At 40.0% G+C, this 22,969-nt stretch overlaps 2 protein-coding genes across 14 annotated transcripts in view; one reads left to right on the top strand and one right to left on the bottom strand.

The window, feature by feature from the left end:
- Nucleotides 1-1,974: 1,974 nt before the first annotated feature.
- On the bottom strand, nucleotides 1,975-12,112 carry atg4c (autophagy related 4C, cysteine peptidase). 2 transcript variants are annotated; one of them, XM_019894391.1, is made up of 10 exons: nucleotides 11,733-12,112; nucleotides 11,222-11,305; nucleotides 9,210-9,440; nucleotides 7,293-7,635; nucleotides 6,115-6,185; nucleotides 5,237-5,439; nucleotides 4,951-5,029; nucleotides 4,089-4,165; nucleotides 3,135-3,254; nucleotides 1,975-2,719 (listed from the first exon to the last, which is right to left on the bottom strand). In XM_019894391.1, the coding sequence occupies exons 1-10, from the start codon at nucleotides 11,815-11,817 to the stop codon at nucleotides 2,552-2,554; spliced, it is 1,461 nt and encodes a 486-aa protein (XP_019749950.1). In that variant the 5' UTR covers nucleotides 11,818-12,112; the 3' UTR covers nucleotides 1,975-2,551. The 2 variants fall into 2 exon arrangements, with proteins under 2 accessions (XP_019749950.1, XP_019749951.1); XM_019894392.1 differs by having other exon boundaries at nucleotides 11,936-12,111.
- A 977-nt stretch (nucleotides 12,113-13,089) lies between these two features.
- Nucleotides 13,090-22,969, top strand: part of dock7 (dedicator of cytokinesis 7) — a 47,780-nt gene continuing 37,900 nt past the window's right edge. For 4 of the 12 annotated variants that reach the window (XM_019894369.1, XM_019894378.1, XM_019894371.1 and 1 more), the window contains exons 1-9: nucleotides 13,091-13,343; nucleotides 17,036-17,135; nucleotides 20,013-20,188; nucleotides 20,971-21,039; nucleotides 21,144-21,273; nucleotides 21,435-21,647; nucleotides 22,196-22,281; nucleotides 22,377-22,443; nucleotides 22,752-22,901. In XM_019894369.1, coding sequence (XP_019749928.1) covers nucleotides 13,306-13,343; nucleotides 17,036-17,135; nucleotides 20,013-20,188; nucleotides 20,971-21,039; nucleotides 21,144-21,273; nucleotides 21,435-21,647; nucleotides 22,196-22,281; nucleotides 22,377-22,443; nucleotides 22,752-22,901 — 1,029 coding nt within the window. In that variant the 5' untranslated portion in view covers nucleotides 13,091-13,305. Of the gene's footprint in view, nucleotides 13,344-17,035; nucleotides 17,136-20,012; nucleotides 20,189-20,970; nucleotides 21,040-21,143; nucleotides 21,274-21,434; nucleotides 21,648-22,195; nucleotides 22,282-22,376; nucleotides 22,444-22,751; nucleotides 22,902-22,969 lie in introns of all 12 variants that reach the window. The other 8 variants (XM_019894374.1, XM_019894370.1, XM_019894367.1 and 5 more) reach the window with 4 other exon arrangements.

Here is a 22,969-nt window from a genome sequence, read left to right as displayed (position 1 = left end):
GTTGGACCGGTGGTCGATTGGTTTACGCGTTGGCGCACAGTGCAGAGCTGCAGGGTTTAATTCCGGTTTCGGCCTTCCTGCGTGGAGTTTGCAAGTTCTTCCGGTGCCTGCGTGGGTTTTCTCCGGGTACTCCGGTTTCCTCCCACATTCTAAAAACATGCATGGTAGATTAATGGAACACTCTAATTTGTCCCTCGGTGTGAGTGTGAGCGCGAATGGTTGTTTTTCTATGTGTGCCTTGCAATTGGCTGGCGACCAGTCCACGGTGTACGCTGCCTCTCATCCAGTCAACTGGGATAGGCTCCAGTTCCCTGAGGATAAGTGCTTTTTAAAATGGACGCATACATACTTTATTTACTTTCTTTTAATATAAAATAAAAAAAAAATCTATATAACAGCATTGGAAGGCCTCACTCAATTCTATGCAGACTGGTTGCCGCAAAACAAATGGTTTATTAGCTGCCTCGTCCTTTGAACACAGACTACCAATCTGTCTGTAAAACACATAAATTACCATCCCGGACTCCTTTCTTGGGAGGAATTTCCTTGGCTGCAGATTAGATTTTCAGGAATCTGCAATGTCAATGACATGTTAGGCAGCTGCTTTGAATAGCATGATCTGTCTGCATGTGTGTGTGCATGAGAGGGATGGGATGCTTTGTAAAGCCATATTCCATTTCCCCTGGGCGTGTGAGTCATTAATCAAATATTCATACATGGCCTGTAAATACATGGAGGACACAGTCGACCCTCAGTGGTCTGTGCCCCCCAGCACAAGCGCTCTTTCATGTTTCTGTCAAAAATCCCATGATGTTCGATTCTCTCCTGACACCACCCTCCATTCAACCCGTGCTCTTTGTGTGCAAAAGCTCAAGAATGTTGCTACTCTTTTCCTCCTGCATATGTGATGATCTGGCTCAGTCCACGGAGCCGGCCGGTCGTCGGCTAAAAACAACCAATGAGCAACACGCAGATCAGACGGGGGATCTAAATGATGCCTTTATGTGCTTTGCCATCGCTTCTCTGTGGTAAGGAAGAGAACAGATGAGGGATTCTACTGTTCATCCATCCTCACCCTTGGCCTGGCGTTGCCGCAGAAGTGGGCATTTCCCGCCTCGAAGAAGCAAGCCTCATCATAATACAAGAATTTGTATTGTACAGCAAAACAGTCTGGCATAGCTCAATCTGAGAGGGCATCAGACAGATTTGCCATGGTAACAGAACACAAGGATATTTTCTTTTCCTCCAAAACAGAACACAGTCGCCGTCAGTGTCACTGGGTCACATATTTTCCGGTGCCTGGTTAATGGCCTGGAGAGATGGTTAGCACATACGATTAGTTTTAATCTACTGCATTTGACTCGTTGCGAAAGAGATTGAATGCATTTTAGCAAATCGCTGCAGGTTGGCAAGCGAGGAAAGTGAAGGAAACGATGTTTACTCAAGCAGAGTTTCTTCAGGTTTTCACACTCCAGCAGGAGGCCGATTTACTGCCGTTCAAAACATTTGACCTTCCAGTGAGTACTGTTAAAATTTTGCAAAGATTATACTTTATAACTTTTGGTGGTAAGGTTTCTTAATACACTAAGTAGCTGTTTTGCATAAAGTTATGAATCAGGATTATCTGCTATTTTTTCATCAATCAAATTATGTGGCATACTTAAAAATGCATCTAGATTTTCTAAGGAGACCTTTTTTCCTAGCATGCACTGACATGAAAGACCAGTCTTATTAATATTCCAAAATAAATTCAATTACAAAATGATTCAAAATATACAATGCAAAAAAAAAACAAAAAACACACTTCTCCAGTGCATATTATCATCTTTTGATATGTGTGACATCATTGGTGCTCCACTTCAGCCGCACTACAAGATACCTTTAAACTTCAGAACGCCCTCCGGCCCCCCCCACCCCCCTTTTCATTTTTTCAATGATTAGTGAGTACCGCCCTTGACAAAGTCGAAACACTGGTCACTTTCACAGCGTTTCAAAAAGTTATTTATTTAATATTTCCAGTTGCATTCTAAATTTAATACAAATGTAGAACATGCAAATGCAACATGATAGAAGGCTCCGGTGTGACACGAAAGTAAAGGATTGTTTTTACATGGGCTAAAACGTGCATCCCATTTGATCAATTGTTGTTCGAGCGGGCTTGGAAGCGTTCATGGACATAACTCAAAGCCTTTTTTATCATATCCGTTAAAGTCCAATACAAATCATGCGAGCGAGGAATTTAACTTTCTTTATTTTCCACGTGGGTGGCACTGTGGAGGTACTGAACTAGTTCACTGATCAGAACACTGAAATGTCTGCTGGGTCAAATAAAACTATGTAACAATTGCACACGTCAACTACTTCTGCCGTTTAGTATAAAAATAGGTTGGATAATTCAGCAGAGTGCGACAAAAGTCCTATGCCAAAATCAAGTATTTTAGCCAGTTAACACCTGCAATCCAGCTGTTCACCAATCAGTGAAAAGACTTTCCAGGGAGGGTCCAGTTCTAAAAAGTTCAATGTCACATCCATCTCAGACAAAACCGTTCTGTCAAAGTAGTACAAAGCCCCCAGCGGTGGTGATTGTCCTCCTCGGGTCACGGATGAAGGGCCATTCTCTCTTTTCTGGGGTCAGGCTGTCTGACAGGTCGTAATCTCTGCCATGACCTTGCACAATAGTGAACGCTGGGTATTTGTCGCTTGCTGATGGCTGCAGCACCTGAAAACACAACAGGTCGATGTTTTACAGGGGTTCATGTTACAAAATACTGCTCACGTTTCCGCCCACCTAGATTGTTTTTGTTTTTCTGTCCTTGTGAAGTAGCTTTTAGGTTGGTTATGCCATTTTGATTATTCTGACGTTTCTTTACCAAGATCTGGAAACTTTTTTTTGTAGGGGGGCGGGGGGGACTAACTATGGATAAAGAGTAAACATCATAGAATTAATATGGGCACAAATTTGAAGCTCATTTATTGACCAACAGGAGAGCCAGTGGTGGGAAACTAAATATGATAAATGGCTGAATGCTGACATCTAGTGGCCAAGTTGTGGATGACTATGTGAATGGCTAAAATAACATTAATATTTAGGGACGACAATGTAATATTTCTGAAATTGTTGAATGAATTTTCACCTGAGATAGCTCTTGGCTGATTTTCTCATAGTCTTGGACACTTCTGGAGTAGAATCCTACGGTACAGCTTGGATCCATCTTAGTGAAAGGCATCTTCTTTGGTGAGGGACAATGATAGGACTACACAAAAGAATAGTGTACATCTTCAAATAATCCTCAAACCGAAAGAGCAAGTAAATGTGTGATGAAGTCTTCGTTATCTCCTGTCACAGTGTCAACCTATTTACAGCCCCCCCGCAAAAATGCTGTGTTGACTGGACAACGTAAACAAAAAAGCATACAGCGAAGTTTGTATATGAAGATGTGTGCTAATCTTGAATGGATGCATCCCGTCGCAGTGTTGGCTTTGCATATGTGAGTAACACGTTATCTCAGAGGTCACAACATTAAGTATGTATTTACAATGTAATGATATCCAATATGCAAAGCAAGATCTAAATAGTTCTTTTACAAAGACCACCATCCTTCATTTTGTTTGACACTTAACATATCTCTTAGATTCGAATTTAACAGTGTCTTGAACACGTTAACTCTCTCGTAAAACCTAAAATATATCCGTCCATCCATTTTCTGGACCGCTTATCCTCATTTGGGTCGTGGGTAAGCTGGAGCCTGTCCCACTGCTTCCTCCGCAGCACTCCCATAATAATAATGGTAATAACAAAGCGAATGTCACAATGCTTCTTTCATGTAGCTAAATAATGTATCAACTGAGTCGAAACAAACCTCTGTTTGGCAAGGCGCATCTTTTGTAAATGTACTTTTTGCTCTTTATCTCTTTCAATTGGACAAGTGTACCTAATGAAGTGGTGAGTGAATGAAAATTAGCAGATTGCTCAACATAATATTGACGGATGGGCTGCTTTAAGATTCATAACATTCAGTATTAACAGGAATGATTACATTCCCATTACTAGGCTTTTAGACAGCTCCCTTGTGAAGTTTCCCCATTACCTGGAGAGGGAAATCGCTGGTGCTGACATCCACAAAAGACTGACAGTAATGAGGGTCCATGTAAATCAAGCTGTCATCTGCAAGGACAAAACATGAGACAAGTTATTTAAAAACATTGGATCATTACAAAAATGAGCCTCCCCCCAATTTCAATGGAGGGTCGCTCAAAGTCACCAGCATGCTGTACTGTTGCGTCAAATATGCCTCCCACAAAGTTACTGCTTTTTAATATCTACCAAAGGGGGGTTCCATTCTGCATAATCAGATGCAGTTCTATAAGCACATTCTTAATACCCACAAAAAAAAAAAAAAAAAGTTTCCATTTAATTTTGTGCATTTGTGGGCGTTTGCTGGGCGTGAGGATTCCTTTTACAAACACGCAATTATATTTGAGCATTTGCATTTGATGAATGCAGAGGTGAGCTGTGTCCTGGCAGAAAGAATGTATTGCTTGTCATTTAGTCATCATTCCACACCATATATCACATTGATAAAATGTAAATGCGTCAATATTGACTGCCAAGATGTACAACAGAAGGTTCCTCCCAGCTCCTGAAGGTGATGAAGAGTGGCTCGCTTTGGAGCCTGGAAGAAATTTAATGCATGCCTCTTATGGAAATCAATGACTTCACACAACTTGGGAGGTTTACTTGTGATAAATGGCCGAGCCTTTGATGGGTCAGAGAGAATAAAGGAACCCCGGCTTCATTGGCTTCCTCTCTGTGTTTTCCATGTGCAAACAGGAATATATTAACTTGCTTTATCCTCTCGTGTAAAAAAAGGTACACTATGCAAAATAACCTGCTATTCATACCAAACTCGCTAGCTCTCGGCCTTTCTTTTACATTGCGCAAATACTCACCTTGAAACCCTACAAAGTAGCGGGCCTGTTTGGGCTTCCCTCCGATGATGCCGATGCAGTACTCCAGACTTAGTATTCTCTACGTAATGGAAAAAAAACCCCACAGGTGTTGCAGTTGCTTTTGTTCATCATGCTTAATTGACAATGCAAGCACTGTAGATTTTATTACAGGTCATCTTTGACAGTTTAATTTGACTCCTGCATGTCGCAGCTCTACTCTTTATATCATACCCAATCGTGAGCTGAAAACCCTAAGTTACAGTATGAAAATATGTGTATACCTCACCTTTGCAAAGTTAAAGTACTCAGGGTTGGTCTTGTCTCCTCCCAGTCGCACAGGGATGAGAATGATAACAGCATGACTGTCTGGCAGGGTGAGCGCAGACACCGATGGGTTGTTTTGCGGAGGGTACAGGTCATCTGACGTACCAGCTGACGGCTGCCCATCTTTGCTTGCCCTGTGGCTGTCAATCACATCAGCGCTGTACACTGGAGTGGACAAATAAGAATAGTTTTTCAGTTGTTACTATCTTTCTGTTCTATTTTGTAATTTCAGACATTATAAAAGTCACACATTTAATCGCACAAAATACAGCGCCCGGCCACAACATTGTCATTATGTACGTACTTCCGCCTGCCTAATTTGAGATACAGTATCACCTGCCTAATTAGAGTACAAGAGCTGTATCAAAAATGTTTGATAATGAGTACTAAGAAATTCAACAACAATTCAAGAACTGGACTGTACTTCATCATACTGAAAAGTCTTTCTTTTAATTTGTGCTTGTAGCTGCATAATATTACAGGAATCAAAAAAATAAAAACCTCCCAGTATGCAATAATATACAACAAAGTAAAGCCACAATAATAATTGCATTGTTTGATGAATAGGCTACCTCTCAAACAGTATTAAACTGGCCATTACTGTCAATTATAAGGCCACAGATGTTGACACGGTATATCGAGATAAATTGAATGAAGTGTTTGTTGTCTATTCTGTTTTGGTTTAAGAGAGACTTTCGAGAAATGGGTAATGTAGAATGAGACTGACCAAGTGCAGCGACTTTACAGTCTCTGAAAGCAAGTGGATACGGTGTGAAAAGTAGCACAAAGTCTGGCAAAGTGCCCATTGTATTTGATCAAAAGCAAGGCCATTTGTCATACCTGTACAGTCCTGGGAGACATAAGCAGTTATACTGGTTAAAGCAGGGTCCTTCACTTCATCCATCGCTTTCCTAAAAGGGGAGATGCAGAGAGAGCTGGAGAGAGTGAGCAATGCTCAAAGTTTACATGTAAAATGTAACAGTTAGCTGTTATCTTAGCAGTTGGTCTTCAGGATGGATATGTATATGTGTTGCTATTTATTCACTATTAAACAAGTCTTTTCAACAGTAAAGTATCTAGAACTACTACAGAGTTAGCCTTTTAAACAATAGGTAAAATTATCACGTCCATTTCATTTGCAACCATTTTGTAAACATTTTTCCTTTACTCCAGGGGTCCCCAACCTTTTTTGCCCCACGGACCGGTTTATGTCAGACAATATTTTCAGGGACTGGCATTTAAGGTGTGGCGGAAATAATACAACAAAATAATATGGTATGAGCGGCATGGAAACTGTGGTGTTTTCGAAATATCATAATAAACACAAGGAGCGTCTAATCTGGCCGCAACACTCTCTCTGACCGCTATGGTAATGTTTAATGCCTTCAAAATACGATACAACGCAAATTCAAAGTGCATGAAAATGACGACTCACCACAGCCCCGAGCTTGATTTTCTGCAACCAGATGGTCCCATCTCGGGGTAATAGGAAAGAAACAATGACACCTCAAGTGTGTGTTTTATGTCCAGTCTACTTCGTAATTTTGTTTTAGTCGCCGTTGCTGCAGAAAACCCCCTCCTCACACAGGTAGCATGTCGGAAATAGCAACAGAGCTACTATGGCGATCTCAGAATATTCAGCCATAACTTTAATCCAGTTGTCTCGAACGTACTTTTAAGGCCGCCGTCATTTGCGCTCTCCAGCAATTTTATTACTCATTTTGCGAGCTCTGGCGTTTTGTTTTTAGCGTAATCGGTCACGTGACGGAGAAGCGTGGCTTGACGTGTGTCAAGCGTGACACAGACGGATGTAACGGAGAATCCGGTAATTTTTCGAAATAAAACATCTTTCGTATTCCGAAATAAATAAAACGGAATTAAGGCAAGTTCTTTCTGTGCGGCCCGGTACCAAATGCCCTGCGGACCGGTACCGGTCCGCGGACCGGCGGGGGGGGGGCCCCCCCGTCGGTCCGCGGACCGGCGGTTGAGGACCCCTGCTTTACTCTGCATCTACTTACTTTAGAATGTGCGCTACAGCAGCGGGTCCATACCAGTCCCCCGCCTGTTTCCCCAATGTCAGACCTAAATGCACCAGTCTGTGCAGACCCAGCTGGGCGGAAGGGTTGTCTCCAAACCATGAAATCAGTGTCCTGTGGTACATTTCTTTTAAATGGGCATCTGCCTCCTCCGCTGGCCCCGGAGCCTGAGTCCGAGCTCTGGCTGATGATACAGGATTGGACGGCCTGTTGAGGGTGCCCTGTAGAGAGGACTCCAGGGATTCCACCAGGCGCTTGGCTGCAGCGGTGGTCCATGTCTCAGCGTCTAAACACTGGAGCTGGAGAGCCTCTGACCACGTCCAGTCTTAAAAGAAATCATGAAATTCAATCATGTGGAGGTTTATTTGTTCGATTATCTTATAACGGCAAATGCAACTTGTTTTTTTTCTTCCCACAAATGTTGGTCATATTGCCATTATTATTTTGTGTATGTATGGAGTTTGGAATTGATATGCTTTGGTTTTATCGTGAATTACGTCATAAGTAACTAACTAACTCAAATTTGAAAATGCATAAAATATAAACATAAAAGTCAAGGTCTTCCTTCCTTTGGTTTGCTACATAGGTATTAATTATGGGAAGTAATGAGAGGTGATAATTTGACCAGACCTCTCGGAGTACTTCCTGATTCTTAAATTTCCAGTTTTATACTTCACCATTAAAAATATAGTCTTTCAGAACTTTGAACGTTGAGCACTCTCGAAAACCAAAAAAGGTATTTAATTATAGATTTGAATTACACACTGTTTCACTTTAATTGCATCTTCTCCTTACAAACAGGATGGGAGATGAAAATGGAGAAAATTGAATTGTCCTGGGTTATGAAAGAGAAGAGTCAAATTTGAAGCATTAACAACATGACCTTGATCCAAAGAGAATCAAAGTGAAATTGATCAATAAATATCCTTAAATGGCCGTTAGTCATTTTACTGAGAAATATTTCATTGACGGCATGTTTTACAATCGACAGAAGAGCCCGTTTTAAATATTGTTTTCGAAATGACCGCATTAAAATGGCATGCCATCTCGTTATGAGGACTCATAAAGTCGAGGACACTTCAGAGTCAATAGATCAGACAAAGCAATAAAGAATTCAGTCAAATAGAAAATGGAAAGCTTTCTGATTCTAAGTGGGGAAACCTAAAGAAAAATAGTGGCTCAAATCTGTCAATCCATCCATCATCTGATCCGCTTATCCTAATGACGGTTGCAGGCATGCTGGAGCCTATCCAAGCTGTCTTCAGGGGTACACCCTGAATTGACGGCCAGCCAATCGCAGAGCACACAGACACAAACAATCGTTCGTGCTCACATTCACACCCCAAGGACAATTTAGAGCGTTCAATCAACCTACTACCTATGTTTTTCGAATGTGGAAGGGAACCTGAGTCCCCGGAGGAAAAAAAAACCCACAGGCACGCAGGGAATATGCAAGCTCCACACAGGAAGTGCATTTTGAATCCATCCATTCGAAATACTGTTTATCCAGTTCAGGCTCATAGGAGACTGGAGTCTAACGGACTTTGAATGTGAGACAGAGTCACATCCTGGGTCACTATTCAAAAACAGAATTGATACAGGAAGACACACAAAACCATTGACACTCACATTCACACCAGGACGGTCGTTTAGTGTCTTCAATTCAAATGTCAGTGGCCAGATAAGACGTTCACGTGTGAAGCGACCAGAGTAAATTATAGCTTATTACTATCCACCCCTGAATGAAGTTGTACTGCATTGTTTTATAATTTTGTAAACCTCTCGATTTTTCTGAAGCTTTAAATAAAGTGATTTACTACAACCGGTAATTCCAGTTTCCAGCAAGGAAAACTATTAAAGGTGTCAAGAGAGGCAAGGATGGATGATAAAACCACTCACCTCTGCCCAAGAAGTGTAGAATAAGTGCTTGAGCCAACATCATCTGTCCAGCCCGCAGCATGCAACCCCAGCCACAGTCAGACGTTAGAACAGAGCCAGGCAGAGGTGAAAGCTCTTCTCGATATGTTAGCCATATACGAGATCCAAAATCCTTCCGGAAATCCTCTATATTTCCCATGACAGAGTCCTTATCCGATGCTTCCAAGCAGGCTTCTGAAACATTGTCATCATCTGGGGAAAACAAGGTTAAGTCTGGTAACCACACCCTCTGTTACATAGAATTATCTGCTGAATTTAACTGTAGGACCATCCATCCATTCATCTTCCAATCCGCTTATCCTCACCAGGGTTACGGGCATGCTGGAGCCTATCCCAGTTATCTTCGGGCACTAGCCGGGGTACACCCTGAACTGGTTGTCAGCCAATTGCAGGGCACACAGAGACGAACGACCATCCACGCTCGCAATCACACCTTGGGGCAATTTTGAGTGTTCAATCAATCTACGATGGATATTTTTGAAGTTTAGGAGGAAACCAGAGTACCTGGAGAAAAGCCACACAGGCACGAGGAAGAACATGCAAACTCCACACAAGAAGGCCGGGGCCTGGAATCGAAACCGGCCCCTCTGCACTGTGAGGCGGACGTGCTAACCAGTCGCCCACCGTGCCACCTGCACCGCTTATCCTGAACAGGGTCACAGGGGGTGCTGGAGCCTATCCCAGATGGCTCGAGGGAAAGGACAGACTACACCCTCTTGTCAGGCACAGGACATAGATACGAACAACCATTCACACCCACATCGTCACCGAGTGGGAAATGATCCCACGACTGTGAAACCAATTAACGTTTATTATTATGTATAATAATTATTATTAAGTGCAAACAGAGAACACATTGCAGTAACCCTTTATCTTACTGAACAGAACATCACTTCATAATAATCAGAGCTGTGTCGAAAAATGTTTTTAAGTGTGGTGCGTGTCAATGCAGTACAACTGTACACCATTGAAAATTACAACCATAAACCACAAAACTAGATAAGACAATTTCTGGAGAAATTGCATGTGAATGCTATGGCAAAAAAAAAAAAAAAAATCTATATCTATATCTATCTATCTATCTATCTATATATATATATATATATTGGGGAAAAATATATATATACACACACACACACACACACACACACACACAATCTATTGTGCTATAAAAATGTCGTATGGTGTCGTCAAGTTTTGCCATAATTTATATGCCACTCCTAACAATCTCAGGTTTCATATACTTCCTATGAAAGAGAGAGGGATAAAAAGCCAACCCGTGTATTGTCCAACGGTGTGCAACCGGTCCATTACGGTGGCATAATGTACAAAAACTGAGAGAGATTCACACCGAAATTTATGTGGACTTTTCGGCACGCATTGATATTTATTTATTTCATGATCATAACTTGAAAATAAAATCAAACCTTTGGATGATATTAACATTGTAAGCCTTGCCTCATTCATCTGCATATTATTTTGATTCTTAATCATCTTAAAACTAGTTTTCTTGCATTCATAATGTTTATACACACTACCAAATAGAATGCAGAAAAATGAATTTTTAATCGCGTATTGCTTTAAGATACTATGATACTCATTATATTGCTGCTGTCGTTCCATCCCTATTTATTGCCCCCCCCCCCCTGCCAAAGCCCTGATTAAGAATTGTGGCCCTCTCCATCATTTAAGATGCCCATCCCTGATCTGAAGGTTCTACACACTTGACCTGCAACCATTGATCCTACGCGCAGTAGAAGTTGCTACAATGTCCAATGGCAGGCCATCTGAGGACATTCTCAGTTGCTGCAATGTGCTGTGGCAAATGATATGAGGACATTCTAGATTTAGCTATGAAGAACACTCATCCACAGATGTTGAAATAACAAAGAAACATTCACATCTGGTGCCAACCCTACAAAGCAAGAATGGCAAACTAGAGAAGAAAAATGTTCAGAAGCTGTGCAACATACCTTCAGCCTTAAAATGATAACACTTTCCCAGAAGAAGCACAGGGGAATTTCGGCTGAACGAGGTCTTTGACTTCAGAGCCCAACCTACAATATATATTTAAAAAATAGACATTGAGTCACAATGTAGTATTTTTCAGTCGGGGTGAAAATGTTCTCACATTTCTAACAGTAGACACGAGTCTAGTGTCACACTTACAGTTTGGATCAGTGTCGAAATTACGTAACTGCAGAACACTAGTCTGTTTGTCTCTACTTCCAGTTATTTAAAAAAAACACTATTGAACCACTGCATATACAGTGACAGCAAAGATTTAATCAGTCAAGAAAATATGCCGTCACAGGGCAAATCAGTTTCAGCTCATTAGAATGTAACTTTTTTCATGTTAAATAAGCCACACTGTTCCGATACAAGAGCTGTAGCTTCTGAGAAAATCTCATAAATTTTGATGAAACAGTCAGTTTTGTTCTGCGTGTTCGTGCGTGTGTGTGCTTTGGCCGCAAACTCACTTACTGTATTTCACATTGTGCCACATAGACAAGAACTTCGTCTTCATTTTATCCACCTCGTCGCGCTCTTTATTCTCCATTTGGACCATAGAGGCATGTAACCCATTACAACATCTCAGATAGACCGTGTTTAATGTGTGAAAGTGTTTCGATCCAACGATACAAACTTGTACTACCCTAACTCACACGTTTACACTGAGAAATTACCTTAATTCCTTGAAGGCATGTTTTTACTCAAAAGCTGCTCGTGTAAAGCCACACACATTCTGGCGACTAAATGATGAAGGAGGAATTTATGTCTTCATTACTTGCAGTGAAGCGCATCGATTGCCAAACGACAATGTTTATGTTTTGAGGAAGTAGTGCAGGCAGACATCTGATCTCGCGATGTTTCAAACAAACAAAAGCCAACGGCAGTCTGTGGAGGCTCGATTATAAGTACCGCTTCGACCGGTAGGCGGTGCTTAAACTCAACAGAATCAAATTCTTCTAAAGCACTTGTTTTTGCCATTTTTTGCAACAAAACAATGTGTTTAAAGTCAACGCATCAATAAAAATCTCACCACGTTACACTGACAGTTGTAACGCCTTCCTCACTGCTTTGCTGCCGGTTGATTTTCGTTTCAATGCAGATCCAGTAGCTCTCAAGTTGGTAGCCCATAACAAGATCGTGTTTCGAGCTGGTACGGGATCATGTCTACCAAGATTGAAGTGCAAACGGAACGACTGTTGTGTTGCAGTTACAGATTCGTTTGTTTGGCTAAACGTTTCCACAAGGAAGGCGCAATGCTCACCAGTCCAATTAATGGTAGCAACTGAAAAAGAAATGAAAAACAATGGCATTGTAAAGAAACAAAGCAAAATGACATTACATGAAAAAAAAATGCATTTTATGTACTTTTCGAAAATAAAAACACTTTTATTGTTTCTTTACTTTATTTGCCTTTTATTTAACCTACAGATGTGTCAGACCATTTTGCCTGACACTGTAGTTTAGTCTTTGCTCGGTCACCATATCTCATGATAAATTGTATAAATTGCATAACAACGTCATAAGTCAATACTAAGAATAATATGCACTTCTCATTGAAATATATTCCCATCTTGATCTTTTTTTAATTCATATTTCACTTTGAAACTCATTTTACATACATCTAAACGTTGATAGTAGACATTTAAATACACTACAGATGTAATGTCTTACAATTGAATGAAAAACTGTGTAATGATTAAAATTTTTGCATAAGAGAAAGTATATTGAGGTTTTTTTTCCGTCCAGAAGAAATGCCAGACTTTCAAAATACAAAGCGCACGTCAACATATCTGAAATTTGGAAAATAAGATATTTTCCAGCGTGGAGCAAAATTATTCTCTTCAGAAATACATTTGAACAAAAAGTCGAGCAAGCCAGTTATTTTTGCGTGGGTGTGTTCTTTTGCACACAATTACAACCATTACGGTAAGACGTGAAGCTCCCATTCTCTAGTTTTCCCGTTTTCCCGGTGGCCGTAGAGTGAGTGGAATTCGCTGGTTGCCTGTCTGGGAATTTCGTTCAAGCACATCGAGCGGCCACTGCCATGGCTGAACGCCGCGCCTTCGCCCAGAAGATAAGCAGGTAAAAGACGTGTCCTAAACGGACTCTTTCAAGACAAACCTAACAGTTTGAAGATTTCAAGAGTCACCTACAGACCACCGCCGAGGCAACCCAATGGAAAGAGGCCCAGACGGCAGCATAGCCCCGCCGCTCCTCGCTAGCTTGTTAGCCGTATCGTCAAAGATGCTCAGACCCACCCAGAGAGACGGCCGAATGAATTCTTTAAAAAAAGAGAGACACGGGGCGCACTCAAGCGAATGCAAAGTGATCGAACACATGGTATGCTTGACAGTGCCTTACGCGATCTGCGATATATGACATTTAACACGAAAACCGTTAGTTTGAACAGCTAGCTGTCTTGTAGCTTACATTGATGCAGCTTGACACTGTTGTCATTGCTACAAATGTGACTGCTCTCATCAAACATACTGTGAGGAGGACACGCGGCAAATAGATGCGATACAGGAGGTGTAGGGATACATCTCTACACAATAGCAAACGATTTCATCCCCGCCCCTCAAATTGATCGGAATAATCTCTTTAACAAAAGGCTCTCTGCTGTCTGATTCCACCACCCCAAATGGCCTATCTATCTGTCTATCTAGAATTCTACAAGCATGATGCAGAATCCCTGTCTGTCAATTCTCTATTCAAAACTTAATGCAATGAAAAGGTATTGGACAATATGAACTGTTTGGACGATGTCTCCATTTATCATTTTTGTCTTTGGTGATTATTTTATTTGATAGTTTGTGACTGTTTGGTTTTGAGAGTGAATCTGGGTTTCTGGATCACTACTAATTGAATGACAAAATTGTTCTATCGGAGGAGAGAGTCGGGGAAAGAAAATAGTCACAGAAATAATGGAGTTGTTCTTCTGTGTTGTCATGTTATTATTATCAAAATCTGGTTATGATATCTAATATGCCATGGATTATTAGACAGCTGCCTGTCATGGGAGACACGGCTTTAATTAGTTGAACTGTAGGTTAAAAGGCTCCTTTTGAAACTGAGATTGATTGTTTGATTGATTGCATATACTGTCATGAGTTCTGGTTCAACAAAATATAATAAACATGTTTTGGCTTCGTTGTTCTATAGAGTGTTGTCGTTTGATTGAAGTGTACATACAATATAGTTATGCAGTAATTTACATTCTGTACTTTCACCACACACCAGCTATTTGTCCCCCAAGTGTTATCCAAATATGTACTTTTAATACCTTGTACAGAGCAGTTGGATGTAAATATGAATTTCTGAGTAATGTGTCTCCGCTGGTCACAGTAAACATACACTTTGCTGGAGGAGGATAATCATTTGGAGCAGCACGCATGCAACAATAGGTCTGTATTATGGCATCTGTGAATTTACATATGGAATTTTATGTCTCCAAAATGCATCATCATAAATAAATTACCAAAACATTATTATTATTTTTCTGGTTCAAAACTGCCCTGAAACATAACACCTAAAGAATTATATTTGACCTCAACAAGTCTGGGTTCCTGTGTGGTAAATATAAATAGAATATCTGTAAGCCCAGAATGGTTTATACCCTGAGGGAACGGTCATTGGATCAATCCAAAGTTGTGGTGAAGTTTGATACATTGTAACAACGCTTCGCTTTCATAATGCTAGTGGCATCACTTGGAATGACAATGTCTCCATTCATTAGGCAGTAGGGAAGGTTCGGTAGCAGGAGGTGTGGCGGGGTGTAAATGATTCTTTGACTTGCACAAGTCCAAGATCTCATTAACTTTAAATAACCTTCCATTTGTATGCATAACGTTCAGTTGAGTTTTGGAATCAGAAGACAGTAAAAGTCTATTTTAAATGGATTGGTAACAAAAAATGCTTGCAATAACTCATATCACAATGCTTTTAACAGTGAAGAAAATTTGCAAGAAACATGATTTGCCTTCGGGGGGCAGATGATGTGGTGGGCCGGATCTCGCCTCAGAGCCTTGAGTTTGACACCCGTGATTTACAGGAACCAAACGTGCTGAAATACATTTGATACATAAAATAATTTTGTGGCATTTTTCCATATCATCTCATAAAATTGGTAATTGGATAGAAACCTTGATCAACCGAAGCTTCTTTTCATGTTTTAAAAAAAATATGAGGTATACAGTACATGTAGTTGAAACATCACACCACATAGGAGCGGGTTCTTTAAAGTACCTATGGCAATAAAGTCAGACACAGTTGGCATCTTTCAACTTTCAACTCAGTTTCATTCTAACTTGCATGTTTAAAGGAGGTTTAGCATAAATTTACAGCTTGCGATTAACAACCCTCAAATATTGCGTTTGGTCCCAGAGTGAATAAACACATTTTGGGTATGGTTCCAGATTTTGTGGTCCGGAGGTATGATTGCACACGTACATGTACTGTTTGTCTGTAAATTGTCAATTTTGCTCCTTTTATTTATTTTTTTCCAGTTGCTGAATTTATGTTTCTGTTGGTTATTTATTGAAAGTGTCACTTTTAGTTTACATTCTCTTTGTACTTTGAGTTGGAATCACGTTTGTTTACTGCAGGCGAATACTCATGTGTTCATATGACTAGGTTGAGTTGCACGGAATAAACCGATGAAATATGTTCTCATGGTTTACTCTGACATGCTCGTCTTTGTCAAACTATGGTATAGATGGGTTGAGTGAGTCAATGCTGCTTAAAATAGCTCGCTCCAGATGTTTTTTTTTTTTGTTTTGTTTTTCTCACGACTTCTACAGTATGTACTTGTCAGGAACCAATCACTGTTGAGGTGGTTGGACAGATCAAAATAATAATGGTACTATAAATATAAATGACCAACCTAAGTATACTGGAAACCCAGACCCTGAGTTGTGTTTTGGCTTCTTCACAACTTATCGGGACACATGGAGGGATAGTTAGCAATTACGAGTGCCTGAGCAGAGGTACTATCTCCCTTCAGCAGCGTAACAGTTTTGGAGTCAACAAGAACATATTAAAGACATAACTCTTAATATTGACTGACTGTAATTGATCAAGCTTCTTTTCTTTGCAGGACTGTGGCAGCAGGGTATGATTGCACACGTACATGTACTGTTTGTCTGTAAATTGTCAATTTTGCTCCTTTTATTTATTTTTTTCCAGTTGCTGAATTTATGTTTCTGTTGGTTATTTATTGAAAGTGTCACTTTTAGTTTACATTCTCTTTGTACTTTGAGTTGGAATCACGTTTGTTTACTGCAGGCGAATACTCATGTGTTCATATGACTAGGTTGAGTTGCACGGAATAAACCGATGAAATATGTTCTCATGGTTTACTCTGACATGCTCGTCTTTGTCAAACTATGGTATAGATGGGTTGAGTGAGTCAATGCTGCTTAAAATAGCTCGCTCCAGATGTTTTTTTTTTTTGTTTTGTTTTTCTCACGACTTCTACAGTATGTACTTGTCAGGAACCAATCACTGTTGAGGTGGTTGGACAGATCAAAATAATAATGGTACTATAAATATAAATGACCAACCTAAGTATACTGGAAACCCAGACCCTGAGTTGTGTTTTGGCTTCTTCACAACTTATCGGGACACATGGAGGGATAGTTAGCAATTACGAGTGCCTGAGCAGAGGTACTATCTCCCTTCAGCAGCGTAACAGTTTTGGAGTCAACAAGAACATATTAAAGACATAACTCTTAATATTGACTGACTGTAATTGATCAAGCTTCTTTTCTTTGCAGGACTGTGGCAGCAGAGGTCAGGAAGCAAATAGCGGGTCAGTATGGGGGCTCACCGCAACTCTTCAAGAACCTCAATGCTGGGACCTTAACAAGTAACACAGTGCGTAAGCTTAACTTCTTTCAAAAAAACCAAACAAAAACCATACAAAAAAAAAAACCACCCATTACTTAGAGGCATTATCTGCTGCTGATTTGCTGTTGAAACCAAATTCTTTGTCACCAGCCCGAATGCTCGTGTGTAAGTTCTTGAGTTGTGTTGTTTTAGTTTTAAAAATTGGTTAGCTGAAAAGACTGCTGTTTTGCTAATTTAGATCTTCAATGCACACGTTCGTTATTTGTAATGTGGAAACACTTGGGGAGAAATGTGTGAATGGGGCTATGCTTTGGTCAGTGATATGATTTATGGCTCCACTCAATGTACTTTCAATTGCTGAATGTGTGCAGTAACTCTGAAACATGGAAATATTTGATAGCTGTCTTCCCATCTATAATTATATGAATTCCAAGTTAATTTATTCATTATCGACATCTGATATGCATAGACGTTTCTTCTTCTATTTTTCCACATCCAAGGTATAGTTTGTGGCAAGATATCTTAGCTTACACAAATCCAATTTTAATGAAGTTGGGAAATTGTGTTCAACATGCTTGTGAATGACTGAGCAATTTAGGGAAGCTCTTTTTATACCTAATCATGGCACCCACCTGTTTCCAGGTTGCCTGCTCACCTTTGGGATGTGTAACAAGTGTTTGATGAGCATTCCTCAACTTTTTTGCAACCTGCCCCAGAATTTTTGAAACTTGTTGCAGCCATGAAATTCTAAGTTGATTACAGTGAAACTCCTCTACAACGAAATCATGTTTGCAGCAAGAAATTTTTCACAACAGGGGGTTTTTCACTGTAGCAAATTTGATCTCAGATGTAAGCACACACACACCCACACACACAAACGTATGTGTACACGCACACACAAACGTTTGTGTACTCTATTTTTATTCCAATAGTACATAAGTATGAGCACACACTTATTTGACACTTCATATTGTCAGTATAGAAAGAAAAAAAGGGAAAGAAATTGCAAAATTTACGATCAGCATTCACTTTCACTTACATCAATTTCTTGGAAAATGTCTTTTATTTTGCTTGCTCCGTCTTTCATTTTGATCACTTTTACCCTCTCTTCCAGCATCAGAGCTCTTCTTGTCTTAGCTGCTTGACATCAAAAGGTCCGTTTTGTAGCCATTTTAGCAATGCAACGTCCATCCTCGTCTGAATCTAACAATAACAAATACTTCCTGGCATGCAATGAACTTTTAAGCCAGCCACGGGACGCTTCGTAGTCCTCGATGGCCATAGTTAGCTCTCGAAGGCTAAAAACCTTACGCTAACTGGAGCGCTAATGAGAGAGAAGCGCTCCAGTTAGCGTAAGGTTTTTAGCCTTCGAGAGCTAACTATGGCCATCGAGGACTACGAAGCGTCCCGTGGGTGTTTTTAGCATGATAAAAAGTAAAGTAAATGTCCGTCGAGCCATAAGCAATTTACTCTGAGCAGCTAATCGGATGCTACGGATCTAGCTTCAGTATCTACACACATAGACAGTGAGGTCTATGTGGCCTCTTGGCCAATCGGAGGCCAGGATGATGCTCGGTAAGCCAATAGCAGAGCAGCTATGAGTATGTTGAGCCCAGGAAACTCGCAGCTGTGACCGAAATAAACATCGTTCACTATGTAAACCAGTGTGGTGGTTGCTGTTGCCTTTTTTCGAACGAAGGAGTAGAGGTCGCTGTTGGATAAGACTTCGTTGTAGTGAATGTCTTCGCGAGGCTGGAGCAGACAAAATGATTTCGTATAACGCAACAGGGGGTTTTTCGTCGTATGGGGGGCAGGAGAATGGGAATTGTGTTAATGCATGAAGATTTTTTCACATAAGGGGGTATTTTCGCCCATGCAGGTTTCGTTCTAGAGGAGTTTCACTGTATATGCTCAAAATAACAGTTAATCAGTTTGAGCATTAAATATCTTTGCAGTGTTTTCAGTTAAATCTAGGTTGAACATGATTCGAAAATCATTGTATTTTGTTCTTACTTATGTGTAACACAATGTCCCAACTTCATTGGAATTGGGTTTGTATTTAAAATGTGATTGTTTAAGCAAAACTATGTGAGAAACTCACAGGCCCTCACAGTCTCACTCACAAGATGGAAACAGATGGTTTATTCAATTTAGCAGGCACTGTTTATTTTCCAGTTTGGAAGTAAATACTGTATGGCCAATAAAAGCAATGGGCAGCTTTTCTTTTTAATCTTTATATATATTTTTTAACTTTATCTTTTTTTTTTTTTTTTTTTTAAATATGATGTGAGGCTCCAACACACATGTGCCCCTCTTGAGTATGAGCGGTTCAGAGAATGGATGGGTGGCTGTTATGTAGGTAACGATCAATTCGAATACTGTAGTTAAGTATAGTTTAATACCTTAAGAATAGAACAGAACACAACACATGGAGAAGTTTGTTTCAGGATCACATTGAACTAAAAGAAATATGATGTAAATGTAGTATTGCCAGTACATCAAATTTACCTGCAACAAAGATTAACGCAAATGTGAAGTGAAACATGGACTGCAAACAATAAAACAAAACAAAAAAAGGTTGTCATTTCAGAATCGAGCTAACTTTCTAATTTTGACATACTATTTTATCTTGACATGTCTTCACAGGGGGAAAAAAACAAAATCAACATTTTTGAACAGGAGCCTGTACTGGAATTTCCAGATCATATTTCTTAAAGCACAGAAGAAAAGATAGCGGAGATTATTTTTCTCTCTTGGAATTTTTTGCCTGGGATTCTTTCATGAGCATTCACAATAAAAAAGGGACCTCAAATATTGCTGTTCACGAAACTCAACTTGTAATGTGATGTATGGTTGACTATCCTCAACTAATTGATTGCTTGTTTCCCTTTGGTCACTCTCCAGGTTCCACTTACAGAGGCAGTCGAGCCAGTGGATTTCGAAGAGTACCTCATCACTCACCCTCCAATTGTGGAGTCAGGACCCCTTAGAGATTTGATAGAGTTTCCCCCAGATGACATAGAGGTCATCTACACACCCAGGGAATGTCGAACAGTAGTACAAGCCATCCCAGAGGAAGGGTAAGGTTTTCCCAATGAACTGGACATTATACAAAAAAAAACAAAAACAAAGGCCCCCTTGAACTTTTTGACCTTTTTCGCGTTTCAGGCTTCAAACATAAAGATATACAATTGTTTTTTTTTTTTTTGTGAAGAATCAACACAATTTTGAAGTGGTATGATATTTTACACTTTTTTTTTTTTTTAAGAAATAAAAAAACTGAAAAGTGGGGCGTGCGATAATACTGTCAGTGCAGCCAACTCACTCCAGAAGTTCCCAGAAATTTTCTGAATGATCCAATGATGACCTAAAAAACTGATGATAAATAGAGTCCACCTGTATGTAATAATCAATACCAAGGCAGCACACCAGGCAGGTCCTGGATAAATTTGTGGAGAAGTTTAAAGCAGGAGAGTCATCACTCTCAGTATAAATGCACCTGCTCTGTGATCGACTCAGCAGTCTGCTTAAAACGCAAATAGCATCATGAAGTCCGTGGAATACACAGGCCCGAGATACTTTTGTGGAAAAGTTTAAAACAGGATTAGGATTTATAAAAATTTCATGAGCTTGAAACATCTCTGAGCACTGTTCAAGCAATCTGTTGAAATGGAAACCGTATCAGATCACTGCAAACTGGTGCTGGGTAATATGGAAAAAAATCTTCTATCACGATGTTGGCCATTTTATATCACTATAACAATACACCATAAACAACAGAACACACAACAACTTATTGCATTCATAAATGACAATGTTTATATTTAAAATTATGTACTGTACTGTATTTGGTTGCTTGCAGGGACACTGACCCTCATGTGAGAGACTGTGTCAGATCTTACACAGAGGACTGGGCAATAGTCAACAGAAAGTAAGACTTTTTTCTGTAAAAGTATGCATTTGATTTCAAATAAACACTGGACACGAATCAAGTCATTCCAAATATTTTTGAACTAAATGTCAAATTGCTTTCAGATACCACAAACTTGGCACAGGTTTTAACCCTAATTCGTTGGATAAGCAGAAGGAGCGCCAGAAGGGGTTGCCCAAACAAGTGTTTGAGGCTGATGAATTACCGGACAGCAGTGGCTACCAGGATGACCAGGTAGGTATCAATATGGGCCTTAACGTTGTAGTTTATTTCAAGTTCCAGTTCTACAAATTGTGGTTTCTTGCAAGATTTGAAGTGCAGGATCTGTGGGCATTACTCTCACCCACAAACTGTACCTGTGACATTAGCATTCATAAATAGTCTTTGTTTTGTAGGATGACCTTAAACGACGGTCGATGTCCATTGATGACACCCCTCGGGGTAGCTGGGCTTGCAGCATCTTTGACTTGAAGAATTCCCTCCCGGACTCTCTCCTCCCACATCTCCTTGATCGTGCCCCCAATGAAGAGATTGACAGACACAATGAAGATCAACGCAAGACCAACCGCCATCGGGAACTCTTTGCTCTGCATCCAGCCCTTGATGAGGTCTCGCATAACATACCTCCTCACAGTAGCATCTCTCCTTCAAAGCATTATTTTATCATGAATACATTTTGCCCTGGGCTAGGTTGTGCACACAAGCTTCGGTGATACAGTTCATGAAAAGCCAAAATATTATATGATTTTATATTATACCCGCATGGAGGAGATCTACCGGGTTCTGAGGGGGCATGTGAGATAGAGGGATCGTGCCATGTTGTAGTGGGCTGCTCGATCATTAGCTGTAGTGTCAGCAGCAGTGTCTGAGTGTTTATGAATGATCAATGACCCACATTGCATATTCATGAAGCATAAACTATTGAATGTGTTGACTTGATTAGTTTTGTGAATTTTCACTGAGTAAACATCTGTATGAACCTCAACAGTTTAACTTTTCTGTTATCCTAAATACAGTAGTATATCTTATAATATAATGGGTCCAAATCAACAAATACTGTACATATTCAAATTTGTACGGTACGGGGTAGGTTTAGGATTTTTTTTTTAAAGATGATTATTGTCCATAATATTGTGTTTCTATACCTTTTCTGTAGGAGGACCCCATCGAGCGGCACTGTGTGCCTGATGTTCCAAAAGAACACTTTGGCCAGAGGTTACTTGTCAAGTGCTTGTCCCTGAAGTATGTGGAAGGAAGACAAAAAAAAAAATTAACTTATTTCATGCTGATTTTTCTGATTTGAATTTTATTTTTTTTTTGTGTGTCTCCCACTGTAGATTTGAAATCGAAATTGAGCCCATATTCGCTAGTTTGGCTTTATATGATGTCAAGGAAAAGAAAAAGGTAAGTAGATGGAAGATGATATTTTTTCATAAGAGCAATGAACAATTCGGCCAATTGTGAAATGCGATTAAATTTGGCAAGGACAAGTTTCCGGCCTACAGGAATGTCTGTAAACTCCATATTTGAATTGATTACTCGTGAGGGGAGTAAATAATAAACAGTAGAGGGAAGCAGTCGTTGAATAGACTTTTTACTTGAAATAATTTAATGCTTGTTGGAAAAGGGGGCATTTAAAGTAACACAAGTTACATAATTACATCTTTTCATGTTTTCTTTACTGATTACATTGATTTGTATATTCTGAACAGATATCAGAGAATTTTTTCTTTGACCTGAATTCCGAGCAGACGAAGGCAATGTTGCGTCCACACATTCAAACTGCAGCCATTTCCACTTTAGCACGCTCAGCCATATTCTCAATCACCTACCCCTCTCAGGATGTCTTTCTGGTCATCAAGGTCAGCCACTTAACACCACACTCTCGACTGTTGCACAATTGTAAATCTTAGCAATTCTGTGATCGTCT

This window comes from Hippocampus comes, unplaced genomic scaffold, assembly GCF_001891065.2.
Source record: "Hippocampus comes isolate QL1 unplaced genomic scaffold, H_comes_QL1_v1.1 scaffold282, whole genome shotgun sequence".
Classification (NCBI taxonomy): Eukaryota; Metazoa; Chordata; class Actinopteri; order Syngnathiformes; family Syngnathidae; genus Hippocampus; species Hippocampus comes.
Note: the sequence above shows the minus strand (reverse complement) of the source record. Positions and strands in the feature narration are given on the sequence as shown.

Excerpts from the sequence above, each read along its gene's own strand:
- atg4c (XM_019894391.1), bottom strand. The coding sequence starts at position 11,817 with ATGGTCCAAATGGAGAATAAAGAGCGCGACGAGGTGGATAAAATGAAG. Across the intron at positions 5,030-5,236 it reads AGTACTTTAACTTTGCAAAG|AGAATACTAAGTCTGGAGTA; the intron begins GTGAGGTATACA and ends TCCATTACGTAG. Across the intron at positions 2,720-3,134 it reads TCAGCCAAGAGCTATCTCAG|GTGCTGCAGCCATCAGCAAG; the intron begins GTGAAAATTCAT and ends TTGTGTTTTCAG.